The 23,116-nt window shown below is 42.6% G+C and overlaps 1 protein-coding gene across 9 annotated transcripts in view; it reads right to left on the bottom strand.

Annotated features, from left to right (window-relative positions):
- ACIN1 (apoptotic chromatin condensation inducer 1) overlaps nt 1-23,116 on the bottom strand; it is a 151,384-nt gene that overhangs the window by 62,570 nt on the left and 65,698 nt on the right. For all 9 annotated transcript variants that reach the window (XR_013224159.1, XR_013224161.1, XR_013224162.1 and 6 more), the window contains exons 6-7: nt 14,574-14,795; nt 14,274-14,386 (exon numbers count right to left, since the gene is read on the bottom strand). Coding sequence is in view for 4 of the 9 variants with exons in the window: in XM_077298863.1 (XP_077154978.1) it covers nt 14,274-14,386; nt 14,574-14,795 (335 nt within the window). In the remaining 5 variants the exon portion in view is untranslated. The remainder of the gene's footprint in view (nt 1-14,273; nt 14,387-14,573; nt 14,796-23,116) is intronic.

Genomic DNA, 23,116 nt, shown 5'->3' with positions numbered 1-23,116 from the left:
GCAGACCAATCCATTTAAGGCTGCATTCCAAATGGCGCTCCTTCCCTTCCGAGCTCTGTCATGCGCCCAAACAGTGGTTCCCCCCGACATATGGGGTATCAGCGTACTCAGGACAAATTGGACAACAACTTTTGGGGTCTAATTTATCCTGTTACCCTTGTGAAAATACAAAACTGGGGGCTAAAAAATCATTTTTGTGAAATAAAAAAAAGAATTTTTATTTTCACGGCTTTGCGCTATAAACTTTAGTGAAACACTTGAGGGTTCAAAGTTCTCAAAACACATCTAGATAAGTTCCTTGGGAGGTCTAGTTTCCAATATGGGGTCACTTGTGGGGGGTTTGTACTGTTTGGGTACATCAGGGGCTCTGCAAATGCAACGTGACGGCTGCTGACCAATCCATTTAAGTCTGCATTCCAAATGGCGCTCCTTCCCTTCCGAGCTCTGTCATGCGCCCAAACAGTGGTTCCCCCCCACATATGGGGTATCAGCGTACTCAGGACAAATTGGAAAACAAATTTTGGGGTCCAATTTATTCTGTTACCCTTGTAAAAATACAAAGCTGGGGGCTAAAAAATCATTTTTGAGAAAAAAAAAAAAAATTATTTTCACGGCTCTGCGTTATAATCTGTAGTGAAACACTTGGGGGTTCAAAGCTCTCAAAACACATCTAGATAAGTTCCTTAGGGGGTCTACTTTCCAAAATGGTGTCACTTGTAGGGAGTTTCAATGTTTAGGCACATCAGGGGCTCTCCAAACGCAACATGGCGTCCCATCTCAATTCCAGTCAATTTTGCATTGAAAAGTCAAATGGCGCACCTTCCCTTCCAAGCTCTGCCATGCGCCCAAACAATGGTTTACACCCACATATGGGGTATCAGCGTACTCAGGACAAATTGCACAACATTTTTTGGGGTCCAATTTCTTCTCTTACCCTTGGGAAAATAAAAAATTGGGGGCGAAAAGATCATTTTTGTGAAAAAATATGATTTTTTATTTTTACGGCTCTGCATTATAAACTTCTGTGAAGCACTTGGTGGGTCAAAGTGCTCACCACACATCTAGATAAGTTCCTTAGGGGGTCTACTTTCCAAAATGGTGTCACTTGTAGGGAGTTTCAATGTTTAGGCACATCAGGGGCTCTCCAAACGCAACATGGCGTCCCATCTCAATTCCAGTCAATTTTGCATTGAAAAGTCAAATGGCGCTCCTTCCCTTCCAAGCTCTGCCATGCGCCTAAACAATGGTTTACACCCACATATGGGGTATCATCGTACTCAGGACAAATTGTACAACAACTTTGGGGGTCCATTTTCTCCTGTTACCCTTGGTAAAATAAAACAAATTGGAGCTGAAATAAATTTTGTGTGAAAAAAAGTTAAATGTTCATTTTTATTTAAACATTCCAAAAATTCCTGTGAAACACCTGAAGGGTTAATAAACTTCTTGAATGTGGTTTTGAGCACCTTGAGGGGTGCAGTTTTTAGAATGGTGTCACACTTGGTTATTTTCTATCATATAGACCCCTCAAAATGACTTCAAATGAGATGTGGTCCCTAAAAAAAAATGGTGTTGTAAAAATGAGAAATTGCTGGTCAACTTTTAACCCTTATAACTCCGTCACAAAAAAAAATTTTGGTTCCAAAATTGTACTGATGTAAAGTAGACATGTGGGAAATGTTACTTATTAAGTATTTTGCGTGACATATGTCTGTGATTTAAGGGCACAAAAATTCAAAGTTGGAAAATTGCAAAATTTTCAAAATTTTCGCCAAATTTCCATTTTTTTCACAAATAAACGCAAGTTATATCGAATAAATTTTACCTTTAACATGAAGTACAATATGTCACGAGAAAACAATGTCAGAATCGCCAAGATCCGTCAAAGCGTTCCAGAGTTATAGCCTCATAAAGGGACAGTGGTCAGAATTGTAAAAATTGGCCCGGTCATTAACGTGCAAACCACCCTTGGGGGTGAAGGGGTTAAATAAAAATGAACATTTAACTTTTTTTCACACAAAATGTATTTCAGATCCAATTTGTTTTATTTTACCAAGGGTAACAGGAGAAAATAGACCCCAAAATTTGTTGTACAATTTGTCCTGAGTATGCTGATACCCCATATGTGGGGGTAATCCACTGTTTGGGCGCATGGCAGAGCTCGGAAGGAAAGGAGCGCCATTTGACTTTTCAATGCAAAATTGACTGGAATTGAGATGGGACGCCATGTTGCATTTGGAGAGCCCCTGATGTGCCTAAACATTGAAACCCCCCACAAGTGACACCATTTTGGAAAGTAGACCCCCTAAGGAACTTATCTAGATGTGTGGTGAGCACTTTGACCCAACAAGTGCTTTACAGAAGTTTATAATGCAGAGCGGTAAAAATAAAAAATCATATTTTTTCACAAAAATGATATTTTCGCCCCCAATTTTTTATTTTTCCAAGGGTAAGAGAAGAAATTGGACCCCAAAAATTGTTGTGCAATTTGTCCTGAGTACGCTGATACCCCATATGTGGGTGTAAACCATTGTGTGGGCGCAGGGCAGAGCTCGGAAGGGAAGGAGCGCCATTTGACTTTTCAATGCAAAATTGACAGGAATTGAGATGGGACGCCATGTTGCATTTGGAGAGCCCCTGATGTGCCTAAACATTGAAACCCCCCACAAGTGACACCATTTTGGAAAGTAGACCCCCTAAGGAACTTATCTAGATGTGTGGTGAGCACTTTGACCCAACAAGTGCTTCACAGAAGTTTATAATGCAGAGCCGTAAAAATAAAAAATCATATTTTTTTCACAAAAATGATCTTTTTGCCCCCATTTTTTTATTTCCCCAAGGGTAAGAGAAGAAATTAGAGCACAAAAGTTGTTGTGCAATTTGTCCTGAGTACGACGATACCCCATATGTGGGGGTAAACCACTGTTTGGGCGCATAGCAGAGCTCGGAAGGGAAGGAGCGCTATTTTACTTTTCAATGCAAAATTGACTGGAATTAAGATGGGATGCCATGTTGCGTTTGCAGAGCCCCTGATGTGCCTAAACATTAAAAACCCCCACAAGTGACCCCATATTGGAAACTAGACCCCCCAAGGAACTTATCTAGATGTGTTGTGAGAACTTTGAACCCCCAAGTGTTTCACTACAGTTTATAACGCAGAGCCGTGAAAATAAATTCTTTTTTTTTTTCACAAAAATGATTTTTTAGCCCCCAGTTTTGTATTTTCACAAGGGTAACAGGATAAATTGGACCCCAAAATTTGTTGTCCAATTTGTCCTGAGTATGCTGATACCCGATATGTGGGGGGGAACCACTGTTTGGGCGCATGACAGAGCTCGGAAGGGAAGGAGCGCCATTTGGAATGCAGACTTAAATGGATTGGTCTGCAGGCGTCACGTTGCATTTGCAGAGCCCCTGATGTACCCAAACAGTACAAACCCCCCACAAGTGACCCCATATTGGAAACTAGACCCCCCAAGGAACTTATCTAGATGTGTTGTGAGAACTTTGAACCCCCAAGTGTTTCACTACAGTTTACAACGCAGAGCCGTGAAAATAAAAAATCCTTTTTTTCCCACAAAACTTATTTTTTGGCCCCCAGTTTTGTATTTTCCCAAGGGTAGCAGGAGAAATTGGACCCCAAAAGATGATGTCCAATTTGTCCTGAGTACGCTGATACCCCATATGTTGGGGTAAACCCCTGTTTGGGCACACGGGAGAGCTCGGAAGGGAAGGAGCACTGTTTTCCTTTTTCAACGCAGAATTGGCTGGAATTCAGATCGGATGCCATATCCCGTTTGGAAAGCCCCTGATGTGCCCGAACAGTGGAAACCCCCCAATTATAACTGAAACCCTAATCCAAACACACCCCTTACCCTAATCCCAACATTAACCCTAACCACTCCTCTAACCCAGACACACCCAACCCTATTCCCAACCGTAAATGTAATCCAAACCCTAACCCTATCTTTAGCCCCAACCCTAACTGTAGCCCCAACCCTAGCCCTAACCCTAGCAATAACCCTAGCCCTAACTCTAGTCCTAACTCTAGCCCTAACCCTAACCCTAATGGGAAAATGGAAATAAATACATTTTTTAATTTTTTTATTTTTCCCTAACTAAGGGGGTGATGAAGGGGGGTTTGATTTACTTTTATAGCGGGTTTTTTAGCGGATGTTTATGATTGGCAGCCGTCACACACTGAAAGACGCTTTTCATTGCAAAAAATATTTTTTGCGTTACCACATTTTGAGAGCTGTAATTTTTCCATATTTGAGTCCACAGAGTCATGTGAGATCCTGTTTTTTTGCGGGATGCGTTGACGTTTTTATTGGTAACATTTTCGGACACGTGACATTTTTTGATCGCTTTTTATTCCGATTTTTGTGAGGCAGAGTGATCAAAAACCAGCTATTCATGAATTTCTTTTTGGGGAGGCGTTTATACCGTTCCGCGTTTGGTAAAATTGATAAAGCAGTTTTATTCGTCGGGTCAGTACGATTACAGCGATATCTCATTTATATTATTTTTTTATGTTTTGGCGCTTTTATACGATAAAAACTATTTTATAGAAAAAATAATTATTTTGGTATCGCTTTATTCTCAGGACTATAACTTTTTTATTTTTTTGCTGATGATGCTGTATGGCGGCTCGTTTTTTGCGGGACAAGATGACGTTTTCAGCGGTACCATGGTTATTTATATCAGTCTTTTTGATCGCGTGTTATTCCACTTTTTGTTCGGCGGTATGATAATAAAGCGTTGTTTTTTGCCTCGTTTTTTTTTTTTTTTTCTTACGGTGTTTACTGAAGGGGTTAACTAGTGGGCCAGTTTTATAGGTCGGGTCGTTACGGACGCGGCGATACTAAATATGTGTACTTTTATTGTTTTTTTTATTTTATTTAGATAAAGAAATGTATTTATGGGAATAATATATTTATTTTTTTTTCATTATTTTGGAATATTTTTTTTTTTTTTTTTTTTTTACACATTTGGAAACATTTTTTTTTACTTTTTTACTTTGCCCCAGGGGGGGACAATACAGATCGGTGATCTGTCAGTTTGCATAGCACTCTGACAGATCACCGATCTGCGAGAAGTGCAGGCTGCTTCACAGTGCCTGCTCTGAGCAGGCTTCTGTGAAGCCACCTCCCTCCCTGCAGGACCTGGATCCGCGGCCATCTTGGATCCGGGTCTGGAGCAGGCAGGGAGGGAGGTAAGACCCTCGCAGCAACGCGATCACATCGCGTTGCTGCGGGGGGCTCAGGGAAGCCCGCAGGGAGCCCTCTCCCTGCGCGATGCTTCCCTGCATCGCCGGCACATCGCGATCATGTTTGATCGCGGTGTGCCGGGGGTTAATGTGCCGGGGGCGGTCCGTGACCGCTCCTGGCACATAGTGCCGGATGTCAGCTGCGATATGCAGCTGACACCCGGCCGCGATCGGCCGCGCTCCCCCCGTGAGCGCGGCCGATCGCGTATGACGTACTATTCCGTCCTTGGGAAGTAGGGCCCACCCCACATGGACGGAATAGTACGTCTAATGACAGAAAGGGGTTAATGCACCAAATCTTTGCATATTCAAAAAAAAAAATGGGGTATGAGAGTTTCTTACTATACCCATATGGTATGACTAAGACACTTCCTACCCAAATCTTTATTCCCAGGTGAATCTCTCGTTACCTCATTCATTGTGGCATGTACTGTATCCTTATATGTAATTTATATGTAATAAATCGACATTGCCTTATAGTTATGAAGTCAGCACTCCTATTTTTTCCCTTTTGAATAGTCATGCAGACGGAGTTTCTTCTTTTGTATATTTTGGATCATAAATTATCCTGATAGTAAACATGCTATTGGCATTTCTACTCACTTTTGTTACCATCAATATTCCGGTGAACCATTTAATACAGCTTTCAGTCATGCAGGTGTGACCAAAGCAATTAAATGTGCCAAGTACCTTCATTTTTTTACTTCTCTTCTACAGCAGTAATGTAATTCCAATGTCACATATTCAATGTTTACATACTTTAGCATTTCAGAGTGCAGCTTCAATTTGTTCCATATAGAGTGGCTCTCTTAGCTTGCACCTGTTCACATTTATCTTTCTGTTTGGAAGGGACGGTCAGTCTTGATATTTGTAGTTCACGCCCCCTGACTGTGCACTCCACCTATCAGAATATGGCAGTTTTCAATAGAGTTTCATCCGGTCTACTCAAGTAATTGTATCTGTAGGGCTGTGGAGTCGGTGTCCATTTTGGTGGGGCTGGAGTTGAAGTCTGTATAAAGTGGACCCACCCCTAAAATATATAATACATTGGGTGCAGGAGTACAATGCAGGATGTGCTGTAAATGTTCCCATAAAAATTTGGGAACATTATGAAATATCCTATAAATGTCTGTTCTGTTCCTGATCTACGGATCTGGGCTTTTAGCCAAGATGAATCTGTGCTGCACTTTATGTACATGCTCAGTAGGGGGCAGTGCTGTGGGGTCAGAGTCAGGGAAATGAGGGAGTCAGAGGTTTGGCTTACCGACTCTACAGCCCTGGATTGTAGGCTTTTTAGCCAGGGAGAGGCATCATGTTAGGTCCCAACAGAGGGGGAAAACCTTTTAGTTGGCTATTGGGCTCACATGAACTGGTCATTTTATGCGCCAAGTACCTTTTTTTTAACTTCTTTTGTACAGCAATAATGCGGTCAGTCTTTTAATAGAGTAATTACAGTTAACGCTCACAGCACTGCGAACAGCCTCTGTAGGCATGCCCCAGAACTGACGGACAGCCGGCTCTGCACGGGTGCACTGTAAAAAGCAGTACCGGGATTTGCTTACACAGCGCTCTTAGTGCTGTGAGCAGGGACTAATTGCTCCGGGCACGCCAGTATGACTGAAAGCCAGTGGCTATGGGGGGGGGGGGGGGGAAAAAAAAAAAAAAAGTTAATTTTCTCCTGGGTGCCACACTTAAAGTACAATGGCTGAGCACCTCCATATTCCCTTTAAATGCGAATGACAACTTAAAGCGGTTGGTCCTTGCTTCACAGGAAACAAAACCATTCATGACCTCAATGCATAATCACTTACCTTTACTATGAATGGTCTTGATAGTTTGTTAGCAATATACGCAATTGCCAATTTCCCATCCTATAATAAAAGCCTCCAAATAGGTTTGCCTTCATTCATTCTCTGATCCCTTTATCGGTGGGGGACACAGCAGTCAGTCCTCCAGTAATCATTACACTACGTTCTAATATATTGATAGGGGATACCTTTTATATACGTTGTACAGCCACTTTAAAATTAGACCGATCACTTTGTTCTAGTGGCCTATGTACTACACCCCAAAATTCTGCACCACACAGTGCGGTTTTTATTTTCCTATTTCTATATGCTCAACAACCAACATTCTACTATGAGCAGAGACCCAGCCTGATTATACAGCTAAATGAAGGATTCATACAGCTCTGGCGGAAATTAAGAGACCACTACACAGTTTTATAAAAATCAGCTTCTCTACATGTCTGACAGCCATTCCATTCCAGTGTCAGTTGAATTCTAACCAGAGTACACATTATTCAACTTAATGTGCTTCTGATTAGGTGATCACCTGAACAAAATCTTATTTAACGAAAGAAAGTATAAAAAACCCTGCTGTGGTGCTCACAATCCTCTTGCAATAGGACAAGCTGGACGACAAAACAAGCGCTAGTAATATCCCAAAATTAATAGGAATGAAAAAATAAACTTTTAACCATGCCAAAGGAGTTGAAAAGAAAAATCTTGAGTGAGGAAAAGAAGGGCTCAATCCTGGATTTACTAGCAGAGGGACACAGTGAGAGTCATGTTGCCTCCATCCTTAAAATTTCTAAGACGGCAGTCTATTACAACAAGGTCCAGCAGCAGACATTGGGGACAACAAAGCTACAGACCGGCAGAGGGCGAAAACAACTCTCCACTGACCGGGATGACCGTCATCTTATTCCAATGTCACTCAGCAACCACAGGATGACCTCAAGTGACCTACAAAAGGAATGGTAAATGGCAGCTGGGGTGAAGTGCACGGCAAGAACAGCTCGTAACAGGATTCCTAGAGTAAGGACTCAAGTCATGTAAAGCTAGAAAAAAAGCCTTTCATCAATGAGAAGCAAAGGAGAGCCAGGCTGAAGTTTGCCAAAGACCATAAAGATTGGACCATAAAGGACTGGAGTAAGGTAATCTTCTCTGAGTCTAATTTTCAGCTTTGCCCAACACCTGGTCGTCTAATGGTTAGATGAATACCTGGAGAGGCGTACAAGCCAGTGTCTTGCACCCACTGTGAAATTTGGTGGAAGATCAGTGATGATCTATGGATGATTCAGCAAGGCTGGAATTGGGAAGGTTGTTCTTTGCGATGGATGTATGAATCAAGCCGCATACAAGGTTATCCTGGAAAGACAGTTGATTCCTTCGGCTCATGCAATGTTCCCCAACGCTGAGGACTGTTTTCCAGCAGGACAATGCGCCATGCCACACAGGTCAATCAAGGTGTGGATGAAGGACCACCATATCAAATTCCTGTCATGGGCAGCCCAATCTCCAGACCTGAACCCCATTGAAAACCTCTGGAATGTAATCAAGAGGAAGATGGATAGTCACAAGCCATCAAACAAAGAAGAAGAACTGCTTACATTTTTGTACCAGGAGTGGCATAAGGTCACCCAAAAGCAGTGTGAAAGACTGGTGGAAAGCATGCTAAGACGCATGAAAGCTGTGATTAAAATCATGGTTATTCCACAAAATATTGATTTCAGAACTCTTCCAGAGTTAAAACATTAGTATTGTTGTTTCTAAATGATTATGAACTTTTTTTTTTTTTTTTTGCATTATTTGAGGTCTGCAAGCAATACATTTGTGTTATTTTGACCATTTCTCATTCTCAGAAAATAAAATACAAAATGTATTGTTTGGAACTTCGGAGACATGTCAGTAGTTTATAGAATAAAAGAAAAATTTACATTTTTCTCAAAAATATACCTATAAAGAGAATAATCAGACAAACTGAACATTTTGAAGTGGTCTCTTAATTTTTGCTAGAGCTGTATATTAGGCGTCGCTGTTCAGGTTGCAGAAAAATAAGTCTATCACATCACTCCACTGTTTGTTTTCTACGCCACCCAATCCACGTAGTATGTTGTATTCACTGTTCAGATAAAGGGAATCAGTCAACAATTTTGACCTAACTGACCACTTCAAACGTGAGGATGTGCCGTTGTGATCATAACTGAGAAAAAGACATTTAAATCTGTCCACACTCAGTAAGATGACCTAAGCTCTTTGCAATAAATGTTCCCCAACACCTGCACTCTCTTCAAAGTTACAGCTCCAGTTTCTCTCCAGGGGGTCGCAAAGGTTCTTGCAGGGAGGAGGATTTGGAAAGAGTTGACTGCAGAAGGGCAGAAAAATTCACTGACTGAGAATGCTCAAAAAAAGAAAAGATAAGCACTCAAATAATCAAAATACATTTAAAGGGCCACTGTCACCCCCCTCCAGCCGTTATAAACTAAAAGAGCCACCTTGTGCAGCAGTAATGCTGCATTCTAACAAGGTGGCTCTTTTAGTTTTAGGTTCAAGCATACCCCAAATAAAACGTTTTTATACTTAGCCACAATTCCTGTCTCTAGCCAGGTAGGCGGGTCCTCACTCCCCAGCTTGGCCAGCTCCTCTGCCGTCACTCACATCTTCCTGCACTTTCGGCGCCGCCCCCTCAGCGCTGTTATCGTTTCAAAACCGGCGCCTGCGCTGTGTACTGGTGTCCTGCGCAGACGCAGTAAGCTCTGGCCGTCTGATGTAATGGCTGATACCAGAGAACAAAAGACATCCACAGAACACCAGGATGGATCTGCTGCACAGCAGCTGTAGGACCTGCGATGATGTCACTGCCATGTGATTGGGGCAATCACATGGCAGTGACATCATCGCAGGTCCTACAGCTATTTGCTGTGCAGCAGATCCATCCTGGTGTTCTGTGGATGTCTTTTGTTCTCTGGCATCAGCCATTACATCAGACGGCCAGAGCTTACTGCGTCTGCGCAGGACACCAGTACACAGCGCAGGCGCCGGTTTTGAAACGATAACAGCGCTGAGGGGGCGGCGCCGAAAGTGCAGGAAGATGTGAGTGACGGCAGAGGAGCTGACCAAGCTGGGGAGTGAGGACCCGCCTACCTGGCTAGAGACAGGAATTGTGGCTAAGTATAAAAACGTTTTATTTGGGGTATACTTGAACCTAAAACTAAAAGAGCCACCTTGTTAGAATGCAGCATTACTGCTGCACAAGGTGGCTCTTTTAGTTTATAACGGCTGGAGGGGGGTGACAGTGGCCCTTTAAAGGGGTGCTGAAAACAATCATATATAAATAGAAAAAAGGATTACATGGAGTCTGTGCACACCCAAAGTATCAGAAATAACAAAAGTAAATTTTATTTTAAATATATTTAAAATCATTTTAAAACACCCAGAAATAAGCCCACATAATAAAGTTTGGGTGAGACCCACTACAGCCCACCCATATAGTAATGGAGACTATACATCTCTTGATAAGTGTTACAATATCACCATGCACTAAAGAGAAGTGTAGAATCATATACACAGTAAATGTAGATGAGGATTCAAAAGGGAAAACAATACCACATGATAATGAACAGGTACTTAACGGGGTATTCTCATCTACAAAATCCTATCCCCATTATGTGGTAGGTGTAAAATAATAATCAGAATAATAACAAACACCTTCAGTTAGAAATGTTGTGTAGTTCTTCAGTTTCACCATGTCGCTTACCCATGTGCAGTAGCTTAGGTATCCATGGTTACGACCACCAAGAGCTGTCTGTCATTATATGACTGGTCATAACCATGGATACCCAAGCTACTGCAATGCCCTGCAAGTGGGGCAAGCAACATAGCGAATCAGAAGGACTATCCTACATTTCTAATTGGAGGTATTTGCTAATATTACACCTACTACACATTGGGATAGGATTTTAAAGACGGGAGTACCCCTTTAAAAGCAGATGGGGGAGATCAAAGGGCTAGATTTTAGTGCATTTGTATCACTATATAGTTTAAATTTACTTTTTGTAATTCCTGATAATCTGAGTGTGCACAGACTCCATTTAATGCAGCTCTTTTTTTTTATTAAAGGAAACGCTTGATTGACTTGACATTGTTGTACACTACCGTTCAAAATGTTAAGGGTCACCAAGACAATTTTGTGTTTTCCATGAAAACTTATACTTTTATTAATCAAATGAGCTGCCAAATGAATTGAAAATCTAGTCCAGACATTGACAAGGTGCGAAAAAAAGATTTTTATTTGAAACAATAATTTTCTCCTTCAAACTTTGCTTTTGTCAAAGAATGCTCCCTTTGCAGCAGTTACAGCATTGCAGACCTTTGGCATTCTAGCAGTTAATTTGCTGAGGTAATTGGAGAAACTTCACCCCATGCTTCCAGAAGCCCCTCCCACAAGTTGGTTTGGCTTGATGGGCACTTGTTGCGTACCATACGGTCAAGCTGCTCCCACAACAGCTCAATGGGGCTGAGAGCTGGTGACTGCACTGGCCACTCCATTACACACAGAATACCAGCTGCCTGCTTCTTTCTTAAATAGTTCTTGCATAATTTGGAGGTGTGCTTTGGGTCAATGTCCTGTTGTAGGATGAAATTGGCTCCAATCAAGCGCTGTCCACAGGGTATGGCATGGCGTTGCAAAATGGAGTGATAGCCTTAGGCCTCTTTCACACTAGCGTCGTGCACTGCACGTCGCATAGCGACGTGCAGTGCACGACGCTAGTGTAAAAGTAGCCTTAGTTTTTCAAAATCCCTTTTACCTTGAACAAATCTCCCACTTTACCAGCGCCAAAGCAACCCCAGACCATCACATTACCTCCACCATGCTTGACAGATGGCGTCAGACACTCTTCCAGCATCTTTTCAGTTGTTCTGCGTCTCACAAATGTTCTTGTATGATCCAAACACCTCAAACTTGGATTCGTCTGTCCATAACACTTTTTTCCCCAATCTTCCTCTGCCCAATATCTGTGTTCTTTTGCCCATATTAATCTTTTCCTTTTATTAGCCAGTCTCAGATATGGCTTTTTCTTTGCCACTCTGCCCTGAAGGCCAGCATCCCAGAGACGCCTCTTCACTTGACACTGGTGTTTTGCGTGCACTATTTAATGAACCTGCCAGTTGAGGACCTGTGAGGCGTCGATTTATCAAACTACAGACTCTAATGCGCTTGTTTTGTTGCTCAGTTGTGCAGCGAGGGCCTCCCACTTCTCTTTCTATTCTGGTTAGAGCCTGTTTGTGCTCTCCTCTGAAGGGAGTGGTACACACCATTGTAGGAAATCTTCAGTTTCTTGGCAATTTCTCGCATGGAATAGCCTTCATTTCTAAGAACAAGAATAGACTGTCGAGTTTCACATCAAAGTTCTTTTTTTCTGGGCATTTTGAGAGTTTAATGGAACCAACAAATGTAATGCTCCAGATTCTCAACTAGCTCAATGGAAGGTCAGGTTTATAAGTTCTCTAATCAGCCAAACTGTTTTCAGCTGGGCTAACATACTTGCACAAAGGTTTTTAAGGGTATTCTAACCATCCATTAGCCTTCTTACACAGTTACAAACACAAAGTACCATAAGTACACTGGAGTGATGGTTGTTGGAAATGGGCCTCCATACACCTATGAAAATATTGCATTACAAACCAGACGTTTGCCGCTAGAATAGTCATTTACCACATTAACAATGTATAGAGTATATTTCTGAATCATTTAATGTTAGCTTCATTGGAAAAATCTGTGCTTTTCTTTCAAAAATAAGGAAATTTCTAAGTGACCCTAAACTTTTGAACGGTAGTGTACATTTATAATTAAGTTGTTTTTTTTTCTCTTAAAAAGTCATGATCCTCATAAAACATCCACACAGGTTTGTTTAAACCAGTGAAAAAAAAATACTGGTCAAAAACAGTTCCCAACGGAGAGGTGATGAATGGTATAGCCTCTGGGTTACCAGTTGTTGGAACAGCAGACCCTCAGCATCCGCCCCACAGCGGAGCTTACAAGGAGTTTGGATAGAACAACGGTGGGACATGCGGCTTAGTACAAAGCTGAGCTTACTCACTACAGGGCATATAGCAGTAATCATTTTTTGTGGATGACCGCTCCTCATTACACGCAGAAGGATTGTTGCAGTGGTGTATACTACCATGTGGAGCAGACTTACCTGGAGTACATAAGTGTTTGTGTGGTTTAATAGAACATTTCTATTGGACTAGCAATAGTCATTTTAGAGTAGATTGTAAATTGTAGAGAATATTTGCTGTAAAGAGTGGGATTATTTTAAGTGTTGAATGAAAAACTCCAGCAACTACGGTAGTTTAAAATGTGCATTAAATGCACATTTTAATTTTTATTGCATACCCCAATTGTACATGTCAAGATCAGAAAAATTGTAACATGTGTCAAAGAAATCTTCTGCTTTCTCCTCCTGGACTGATCATTTATTTTAAGAATTGTCAATTCTAGGATAAAATCTGTAGACAGAATATTACATTGCTGAGATAGGAGATGACAGTTGGTGCTCATAAGACTACATAGAGGGGGTGAGGAGGAGCTAGAAGTAGATGTCCTGCCTCCTCTTCTCCCCTCTACAGATAATCTGATCAGTAGCCGCTGATCTCTCTCAGTAATGCAATAATCCACCTTCACTGAATACAGGTTTTACCTGGAAATCGAGAAGAAGATCAGTCCAGGAGGAGAGCAGCACATTTCTGTGATACATTACAAGTTTCTCATTCTCACTTGTACTATTGATTTATAAAATAATTTAAACACTGGTCACTTTTTAACTATTCATTGTAGCCTGAGCTACCAACGAAGGTAGTAATCCCAGCCGTAATGTAACAATATTCTGGCTGCAACACCTGGATAGCAGCGGTTCTACTGAAATAAACCTTGATCACCACGGAGCCAAGTGGTGATTGATCTAAGTTTGGGATGATCAGAACAAAGCAGGGCCCAGGTATTGAAGCAACAATAAAATCAGGCCATATTACAGTTGTGCAACACAGACTTTAGGCAGCGGGTATAGCTTTATAAAGTACACTGCTAAATGTCTCAGCAAGACAGGCCCTCAGACTTATGTGTAGAGGTTTTTTCAGCTTGAGATAAATAATAGTTTATGCTAGCATCATGCTGTGGATAGCAACAGATCCTTCATGCTGATCACCTTGACACTTACACATTGTTGTCTCCAGGGCTTTGTTCCTCTTCCACCACCTGCTCCTGAGGGACAGGACTTTTTTGGCCCTGATCTTCAGACTCTGGCTCTAATCTTATTCTCTTACTTGATTCCTGACAGCAAAAAGAAGAAAAGGGGAAGACATAGGAATAAAAGAAGAGCATGAGAAAGCAATGGGTATTACAGACACAAAGTTTACAGGTGGGAAAAGAGAAACAAAGACAGCAGGTCATTATTCTAGTTACAGTCAGTGATTATATTTGAATAAAGAGAAGCAGTGTGGTAACACATCTCACTCACTTGTTCTTCTGTCTCATAGGTTGCATGTGACCTACGCCGCTCTCCACGAGTCGGATGGCAAGGACTGTGCCCTTGGTTAAACGAGCTTCTCTGGAGCCGCACTGTGGTTTGAGGAGGCGGCGGAGAGGTAATTGGCATTGGCTGTGAAGTTTCCAAAGGCAGGACTTCAGAAGATATGATGACAGGGCATTCTGTCTCAGATTTCTCACTACACAGTTGATCCTTGAAGAAAGAAATACAGTAAATACAAAAGAAGTGTTTAGGCACAGAATATAAACAAATTATGGTCAAATATTTAAAGAGAATGTACCACTTCTGCGGAGTATTTTTAGCCAAGGAGCAATACATCATTTGTTCAACTTGTAATACATTGCGATACGTAATGTTAAGAGCTCACCATTTAGGCTATGTGCCCACGTTGCAGAAATGCTGCGGAAATGTCCGCCGCATTTCCGCAACTCCCTGCCGCGGGTAAAACGCATGCGGAATTCGCATGCATTTTCCCGCAAAGCACAAGAGTAATTAGCTTGCAGAATGCTTGTGCTGCTTCATGTAAGTTCTTCAGTTTCTATGCATGTTGTTATATTTTACTCTGCTGCCACCCAATGGCCTTTTTCTGTATGGCAGCTTGTTATTCACTTATTCTTGTGGGCATGTCTTTCTCTTACGATTCAGGGGTCAAGTCTTCTCTTCCTCTGGCAGCCATTTCATTTTCAGTTTCATGCTGTTGTGGGAGGACGCGTTTTAACCAGGCTTAGGAAGGCATCAGTCTTTCGACCACACTCTCTTGCTGCTCACACTTGCAGTCATACTTGGTGCTACATCTTACTGTACCTGGTCTACACCTGCATTTCTGGAGAAAGTACTGTATTACCAGTTATACGCTGTATGTCCGGATTTACAAATAAACAAGTCTGGACTGCACAATCCCTGGTGTGCATCATCTCTTCGGACGCTGAGCAGCATTGGTCCTGTCTGCCCTATAGCGAGGAAATACTGAAGGCACGAATCTTTCTCACAACACCTACTAGTCACTCACACCTCCATTCGCCTCATGTGGGGACAGAACAATGCTTGCGTTTTCCAAGCGATTTGAAGCATCGCTTGGAAGTTATTGGCAGGTTGGTCACACAAGCATTGTGCTTGACAAGTGTGACCAACTTTTTACAATTGATGCTGCCTATGCAGCATCAATAGTAAAAGATGGAATGTTAAAAATAATTTAAAAAAAATTAAAAATATGGTTATTCTCCCCTTCCGACGGCCCCTGATCTCATCAGCTGCGCTCTCGGTATTCTGTTCCCAGGGATTCTTTGCGTGAAGGACCTTTGTGACGTCACGGTCACGTGACCACGACATCATCTCAGGTGATTCGCGCAATACATCCCTGGGAACGGAAGCCGCCGCGTGCACCGCTGAGAGGCGGGAGGACTCCGGGGGGGTATATCAGAAGGTAAGCATATCCCTATTTTTTATTTTAATTCTTTTTTTTTTTTTTTTACAGGAATATGGATCCCAGGGCCTGAAGGAGATCTCCTGTCCTCCAGACCCGGGTACCATCCGCACATGAAGCGCTCACTTTATGTATGGTGGGCATAGCCACATGCGTAAAGTGAGCGTTTCAATGCAATCCTATGGCTGCGGAATCGCCGCAATTCCGCAGAAATGATGAACATGCTGCGGATTTTACCGCTATGCGATTCTGCAGCGGGAAAATCCGCAGAATGGGCACAGCAACTGCAGAATCCCATAGGATTGCATGGGAATGCGGTTTTTAAGCATTTTTATGCGTTTCTGCTGTGGCAGAAACGCATAAAAAACGCAACGTGGGCACACAGCCTTAAGCAGGTAAACACTACTGTATCTCATAGCAAGGATTCCATGTGTAAAATAGAGAGTTGTGGTACTAAAAGTATCATACACCTTACCCGGTCATGTAAGGAACAGCAAATTATTGGCCTCAGTGGCCACGTGTATATTTTGCAGTAAAAAAACTGAATTTTTCGTTTCCCAAAGAATAGGATTCGTTCTATGCTTCCAAAGGAGCTACCGACCATACAGCAGAAAAGCCACGACCACATACGCAACAGCCAAAGCGTTGACAGCTATCAAGCTCAAGCTAACCCCAGCCAGAAAAACAGCAGTTGCCAGCGACAAGTTGAGCCCTAACTAGCACGCCAGCACCAAAACCACCACCAAACTAACCACAGCCAAGACACCAGCACAGAAGACCGCATCCGCCAACAACACGACAAACTCTAGTAAGGACACTAGCACCGGACAACAGCACCCATCACACTATCTCCAACCAGGACAACAGCACAGACTCGCATCAGGCTAATCCCTTCAGGTCAGATATCGTTCCCATACATCTAGAATGATGACACCACACAAGCTTTAAGGGATTGTTCACTACTGGACAACTCCAGCTTAGTTAAGGACCCCAAATAAAATAAAGCCGTTCCAGAGATGTCACAGTGGTGACATGAGTTGTGTCACTTGCAAGCAGGATGTCCAATCTGATGAAATAGTAAAGACTTATAACGAGCAGCAGCTCATTGGCTTCAGCCGGCACATGACAATATCACTTCACCAAAGAACAGCCTTGCCATCATCACTGAAACTGCATTAGTGCAGGAGGGAGTGTACATGGATTTACTTTATATGGGATCCTGAGTCAATTAAGTTGGGGTTGTCCAGGTGTGAATAACCACTTTTAGTAAGGAATGTGCCGCTCCCACCTATAGCATACTGCACTGTATACACAGACACTACAGCACTGTCTATATTTACCACCAGGGCTGTGCGCTCCGACTCCGACCCCACAGCCCTGCCTCACTACTGAGCATGTACAGTGGGTACGGAAAGTATGCAAACCCCTTTACATTGTTCACTCTGTTTCATTGCAGCCATTTGGTAAATTAAAAAAAGTTCATTTTTTTCTCATTAAAAACAAAAATGCAGACATTTTTTGAAACTGTATTAACCCCCGAAGCTTTTTTCGTTTTTCACTTCACTCCTTCCCAGAGCCATAACTTTTCTATTTTTTCGTCAATATGGGGCTTAAGTGGGGGCTTATTTTTTGCGGGACGAGTTGTACTTTTGAACGATACCATTGGTTTTACCATGTCTTGTAACAGAAAACGGGACAAAAATTCCAAGTGCGATGAAATTGCAAAAAAAGTGCAATCCCACACTTGGTTTGGCTTTTTTTCTACGTTCACTAAATGCTAAAACTGACCTGCCATTATGATTCTCCAGGTCATTACGAGTTTACAGACACCAAACATGTCTAGGTTCTCTTTTATCTAAGTGGTAAAAAAAAAATCCAAAGTTTGCTAAAAAAAAAAAAAAAATGTGCAATTTTCCGATATCCGTAGCGTCTCCATTTTTCGTAACCTGTGTTCGGCTGAGGGCTTATTTTTTGCGCGCCGAGCTGACGTTTTTAATTATACTGCTCTTGTTATATCTTGATATGTTCTTTTGATCGCCAGTTATTGCATTTTAATGCAATGTCGCGGCAACCAAAAACACGCAATTTTGGCGTTTTGATTTTTTTCTTGCTACGCCGTTTAGCGATCAGGATAATCCTTTTTTTTTATTGATAGATCGGGCGATTCTGAACACGGCGATACCAAATATGTGTAGGTTTTTATATATTTTTTTATGGCTTTATTTGGATTGGGGCGAAAGGGGGGTGATTTGAACTTTTATATTTTATATTTTTAAACACTTTTTAAATTTTTTTTGGCATGCTTCAATAGCCTCCATGGGAGACAAAAAGCTAGCACTACTCGATTGTCTCTGCTACATAGAGGTGATGCACAGATCACCTTTATGCAGCAGAATTACAGGCTTGCTATAAGCGCCGACCACAGGGTGGCGCTCATAGCAATCTGCCATCAACAACCATAGAGGTCTCGAGGAGACCTCTGGTTGTGATGGCAATGCACCGATGACCCCCGGTCACGTGCCTTGGGTCAGCAGTGTGAGTACTTCCAACCGCGCGGCCGACAGTGCTTGTTAAATGCCGCTGTCAGAGTTTGACAGCGGCATTTAACTAATTAATGGGCGAGGGCGGATCACGATTCCGCTCAAACCCATTGTGGGCACATGTCTGCTGTTGAAGACAGCTGACATGTCACGGCTTTGAGGTGGGCTCACCGCTGGGGGAAGGGGATACTGCCAGCTAACGTACTATTCTGTCAGCTGGCAGAAAGGGGTTAAAAAAGAAAAACTGAAATATCACATGGTCATAAGTATTCAGACCCTTTGCTTAGTGGTAAGTAGAAGCACCCTTTTGGGCTAGTACAGCCATGAGTCTTCTTGGGAATGATGCAACAAGGTTTTTCCACACCTGTTTTGGGGATCCTCTGCCATTGTTCCTTGCAGAGCCTCTCCAGTTCCGTTAGGTTGGATAGTGAACGTTGGTGGACAGCCATTTTCAGGTCTCTCCAGAGATGCTCAATTGGGTTTAGGTCAGGGCTCTGGCTGGGCCAGTCAAGAATGGTCACAGAGTTGTTCTGAAGCCATTCCTTTGTTACTGTATATACTCGAGTATAAGCCGAGAATTTCAGCCCATTTTTTTTAGGCTGAAATTGCCCCTCTCGGCTTATACTCGAGTCATTCCCAGGAGGGGGAGCGGAGCTGTGTAATAATACTCACCTGCTCCTGGTGCGGTCCCTGGACGTCCCTCGTTCTCCGGGCGCTGACAGCTTCTTCCTGTAGTGAGCGGTCACATGGTAACGCTCATTACAGTAATGAATATGGACCCCACTCCACTCCCATAGGCGTGGAGCCGCATATTCATTACTGTAATGAGCGGTACCATGTGGCCGCTCACTAAAGAAGCTACCGGCGCCGGGGAACAGACGTGCAGGGACCGCGCCAGGAGCAGGTGAGTATAACGCAGTGCGCGATATTCACCTGCTCCCCGTTCCATCACCGGCCGCCGCTGCGTCTTCCCCGTCCTCTGCAGTGACGCTCAGTGGAACGGGGAGCAGGTAAATATAGCAAGTGCCGAGGGCCTGAGAGGTGAGAGTCTTTTTTTTTTTTTTTAAATCGCAGCAACAGCATATGGGGCAAATGTCTGTATGGAGCATCTTATGGGGCCATGTGCAGCATTATATGGGGCAAATATCTGTATGGGGCCATGTGCAGCATTATATGGGGCAAAGACCATCATTGTAAATACACACCTGTACTTTGTATCTCCCCCACCTCATTGTAGATTGTAAGCTCTCACGGGCAGGGTCGTCTTATTTTGCTTTATTATTGTATTGCTAACATTGTTACCTATGATTGTTGTTTGAAACTGTTAGGGTACGTTCACACAGGACTTTTTTGCTGCGTATTTTTGCTGCTTTTTTTATGCTAATTTTCAGCTGCTTTTTACAGTACCAGCAAAGCCTATGAGATTTCAGAAATCTCATGCACACACATTGGGTTTTTGTTTGATCAGTATTTTCTGCTTTGCTGCGTTTTTTGGACATAGGGCATGTCACTTCTTTCAGCGTTTTTGCTGCGTTTTTTCACCCATTGACTTGAATGGGTGATGGAAAAAACGCTGCAAAAACGCATGTAGCATTATTTGCTGCGTTTTTTGTGCAGAAAAATCATGGCCAGCAGGAAGTGATCTCACAGCCAAGAGCTTAGGGGTGTGGTTAGTGAGGTGTGAAGAGCCATTGTGAGGTGTCCTGATTGTGATCTATTGTGAGGGAGTTCCTGGTAGTGAGGTGTGAAGAGCCATTGTGAGTCATTGTGAGGTGTGAAGAGCCATTGTGAGGTGTCCTGTCACAAAAAACGCATCTATTATAAGCAGCTGAAAATTGACATAAAAAACGCAGCAAAAATACGCAGCAAAAAAGTCCTGTGTGAACTTACCCTTAAACTGTAAAGCGCTGCGGAATATGTTGGTTCTATATAAATAAAGATTATTATTATTATTATATCTGTATGGGGCGATGTGCAGCATTATATGGGGCAAATATCTGTATGGAGCATCTTATGTGGCCATGTGCAGCATTATATGGGGCAAATATCTGTATGGTGCATCTTATGGGGCCATGTGCAGCATTATATGGGGCAAATATCTGTATGGGGCCATTTGCAGCATTATATGGGGCAAATATCTCTATGTAGCATCTTATGGGGCCATAATCAGCATTTGTGGAGCATTATATTGGGCAAATGTCTGTATGGAGCATCTTATGGGGCCATAATCAGCATTTGTGCAGCATTGTATGGGGCATATTTTAATATGGAGCTTCTTATGGGGCCCATCATAAACTGTATGGAGAATTATATGGGGCGTATTTTGTATGGAGCATCCTATGGGGCCCATCATGAACTGTATGGAGCATTATATGGGGCTCCTGATTCAATATGGATATTCAAAAACACTTAACCTACTGATGTCTCAATTAGTTTTACTTTTATTGGTATCTTTTTATTTTTGACATTTACCAGTAGCTGCTGCATTTTCCACCCTAGGCTTATACTCGAGTCATTAAGTTTTCCAAGTTTTTTGTGGCAAAATTAGGGGTCTCGGCTTATACTCGGGTCGGCTTATACTCAAGTATATATGGTATTTTAGCCGTGTGCTTAGGGTCATTGTCTTGTTGGAAGGTGAACCTTTGGCCAAGTCTGAGGTCTAGAGCACTCTGGAAGAGGTTTTCATCCAGGATATCTCTGTACTTGGCTGCATTCATGTTTCCTTCAATGACAACCAGTCGTCCTGGCCCTGCAGCTGAAAAATCACCCCCATAGCATGATGCTGCCACCACCACGTTTCACTGTTGGGATTGTACTGGGCAGGTGATGAGCAGTGCCTGGTTTTCTCCACACATACCACTTAGAATTATTACTAGTGATGAGCGAGTGTACTCATTGCTCGGGTTTTCCCAAGCACGCTGGGGTGATCTCAGAGTATTTGTTAGTGTTCGGAGATTAAGTTTTCATCCCCGCAGCTGAATGATTTACAGCTATTAGCCAGGCTGAGTACATGTGGGGGTTGCCAGGAAATCCCCACATGTAATCAAGCTGGCTAGTAGCTGTAAATCATTCAGGTGTGGCGAAGAAAACTTAATCTCCGAACACTAACAAATACTCAGAGACCACCCGAGCATGCTCTGGAAAACCCGAGCAACGAGTACACTCGCTCATCGCTAATTATTACCAAAAAGGTCTATCTTCGTCTTATCAGACGAGAGAATCTTATTTCTCAGTCTGGGAGTCCTTCATGTGTTTTTTTTTATCAAACTTTATGCGGGCTTTCATATGTCTTGCACTGAGGAGAGGCTTCCGTTATAGTTGACTTTGTGGAACTTTCTCCCATCTCCCTACTGCATCTCTGGAGATCGGCCACAGTGATCAAGGTGAGAGAGGTAAAGAAGAACAACAAGGTTCTTCTCCCACGACTGGTCAAGCTTGGCTGGACGGCCAGGTCTAGGAAGACTTCTGGTGGTCCCAAACTGCTTCCATTTAAGGATTATGGAGGCCACTGTGCTCTTAGGAACCTCGAATACTGCAGAAATTCTGTTGTAACCTTGGCCAGATCTGTGCCTTGCCACAATTCTGTCTCTGAGCTTCTTGGGCAGTTCATTTGACCTCATGATTCTCATTTGGTCTGACATGCACTGTGAGCTGTGAGGTCTTAGACAGGTGTGTGCCTTTCCAAATCAAGTCCTATCAGTTTAATTAAACACAGCTGGACTCCAATGAAGGAGTAGAACCATCTCAAGGAGGATAAAGAAATAGCATGTAACTTAAATATGAGTGTCTGAGCAAAGGGTCTGAACACTTATGATTATGTGATATTTCAGTTTTTCCTTTTTCATTAAATTTGCAAAAATTTCTGTTTTTTTTTTCAGTGAAGATGGGGCGCAGAGCGTACATTAATGTGAAAAAATGAACTTTTTTGAATTTACCAAATGGCTGCAATGAAACAAAGTGAAAAATTTTAAGTGGTCTGAACACTTTCCGTACTCACTGTACATAAAGTGCAGCACAGGTTCATCTCAATTAAAGGCCGAAATCCTTAGATGAGGAGAACGGACATTTATAGGACATTTCATAATTTTCATGAAAACATTTACAGCACATGCTGCATTGTACTACTGTACCCAATTATATATTTTAGGAGTCAGAGTTGGTCCATTTTATACAGACTCCAACTCCACCGCCCTGTTTACCACATAACCAAGCCTCCACTATTGTCATTACAAGCCTGCGCCCAGTTACATGTAAACAACCTCTCCTATGTTGCAATAAGCAGCAGAATAAGCAGGTGGCAGACAGCACACCTAGGTCACATAACATGACTTCTAGGCCAGATGAGGTTAAAAAGTGTTTTACAAACTTAAAGGTGTATTCTCAATTTTGAAAAGTGTCCCTACCGATCGCTGGGGTTCTGACCACTGGGACTAACACCAATGCTGAGAACTGGGGCTTTGAATAAGCATATGTAAATCGATCATGTGAACAGGCGCGCCATACATTCTTAAATGAGATTGCTGGAGGTAGCTGAATGCTGGGCTTGGCTG

This window comes from Ranitomeya variabilis, chromosome 1 (genome assembly GCF_051348905.1).
Source record: "Ranitomeya variabilis isolate aRanVar5 chromosome 1, aRanVar5.hap1, whole genome shotgun sequence".
Lineage (NCBI taxonomy): Eukaryota > Metazoa > Chordata > Amphibia > Anura > Dendrobatidae > Ranitomeya > Ranitomeya variabilis.
The sequence above is the reverse complement of the archived record's forward strand: the minus strand, read 5'-3'. Positions and strand labels throughout refer to the sequence as shown.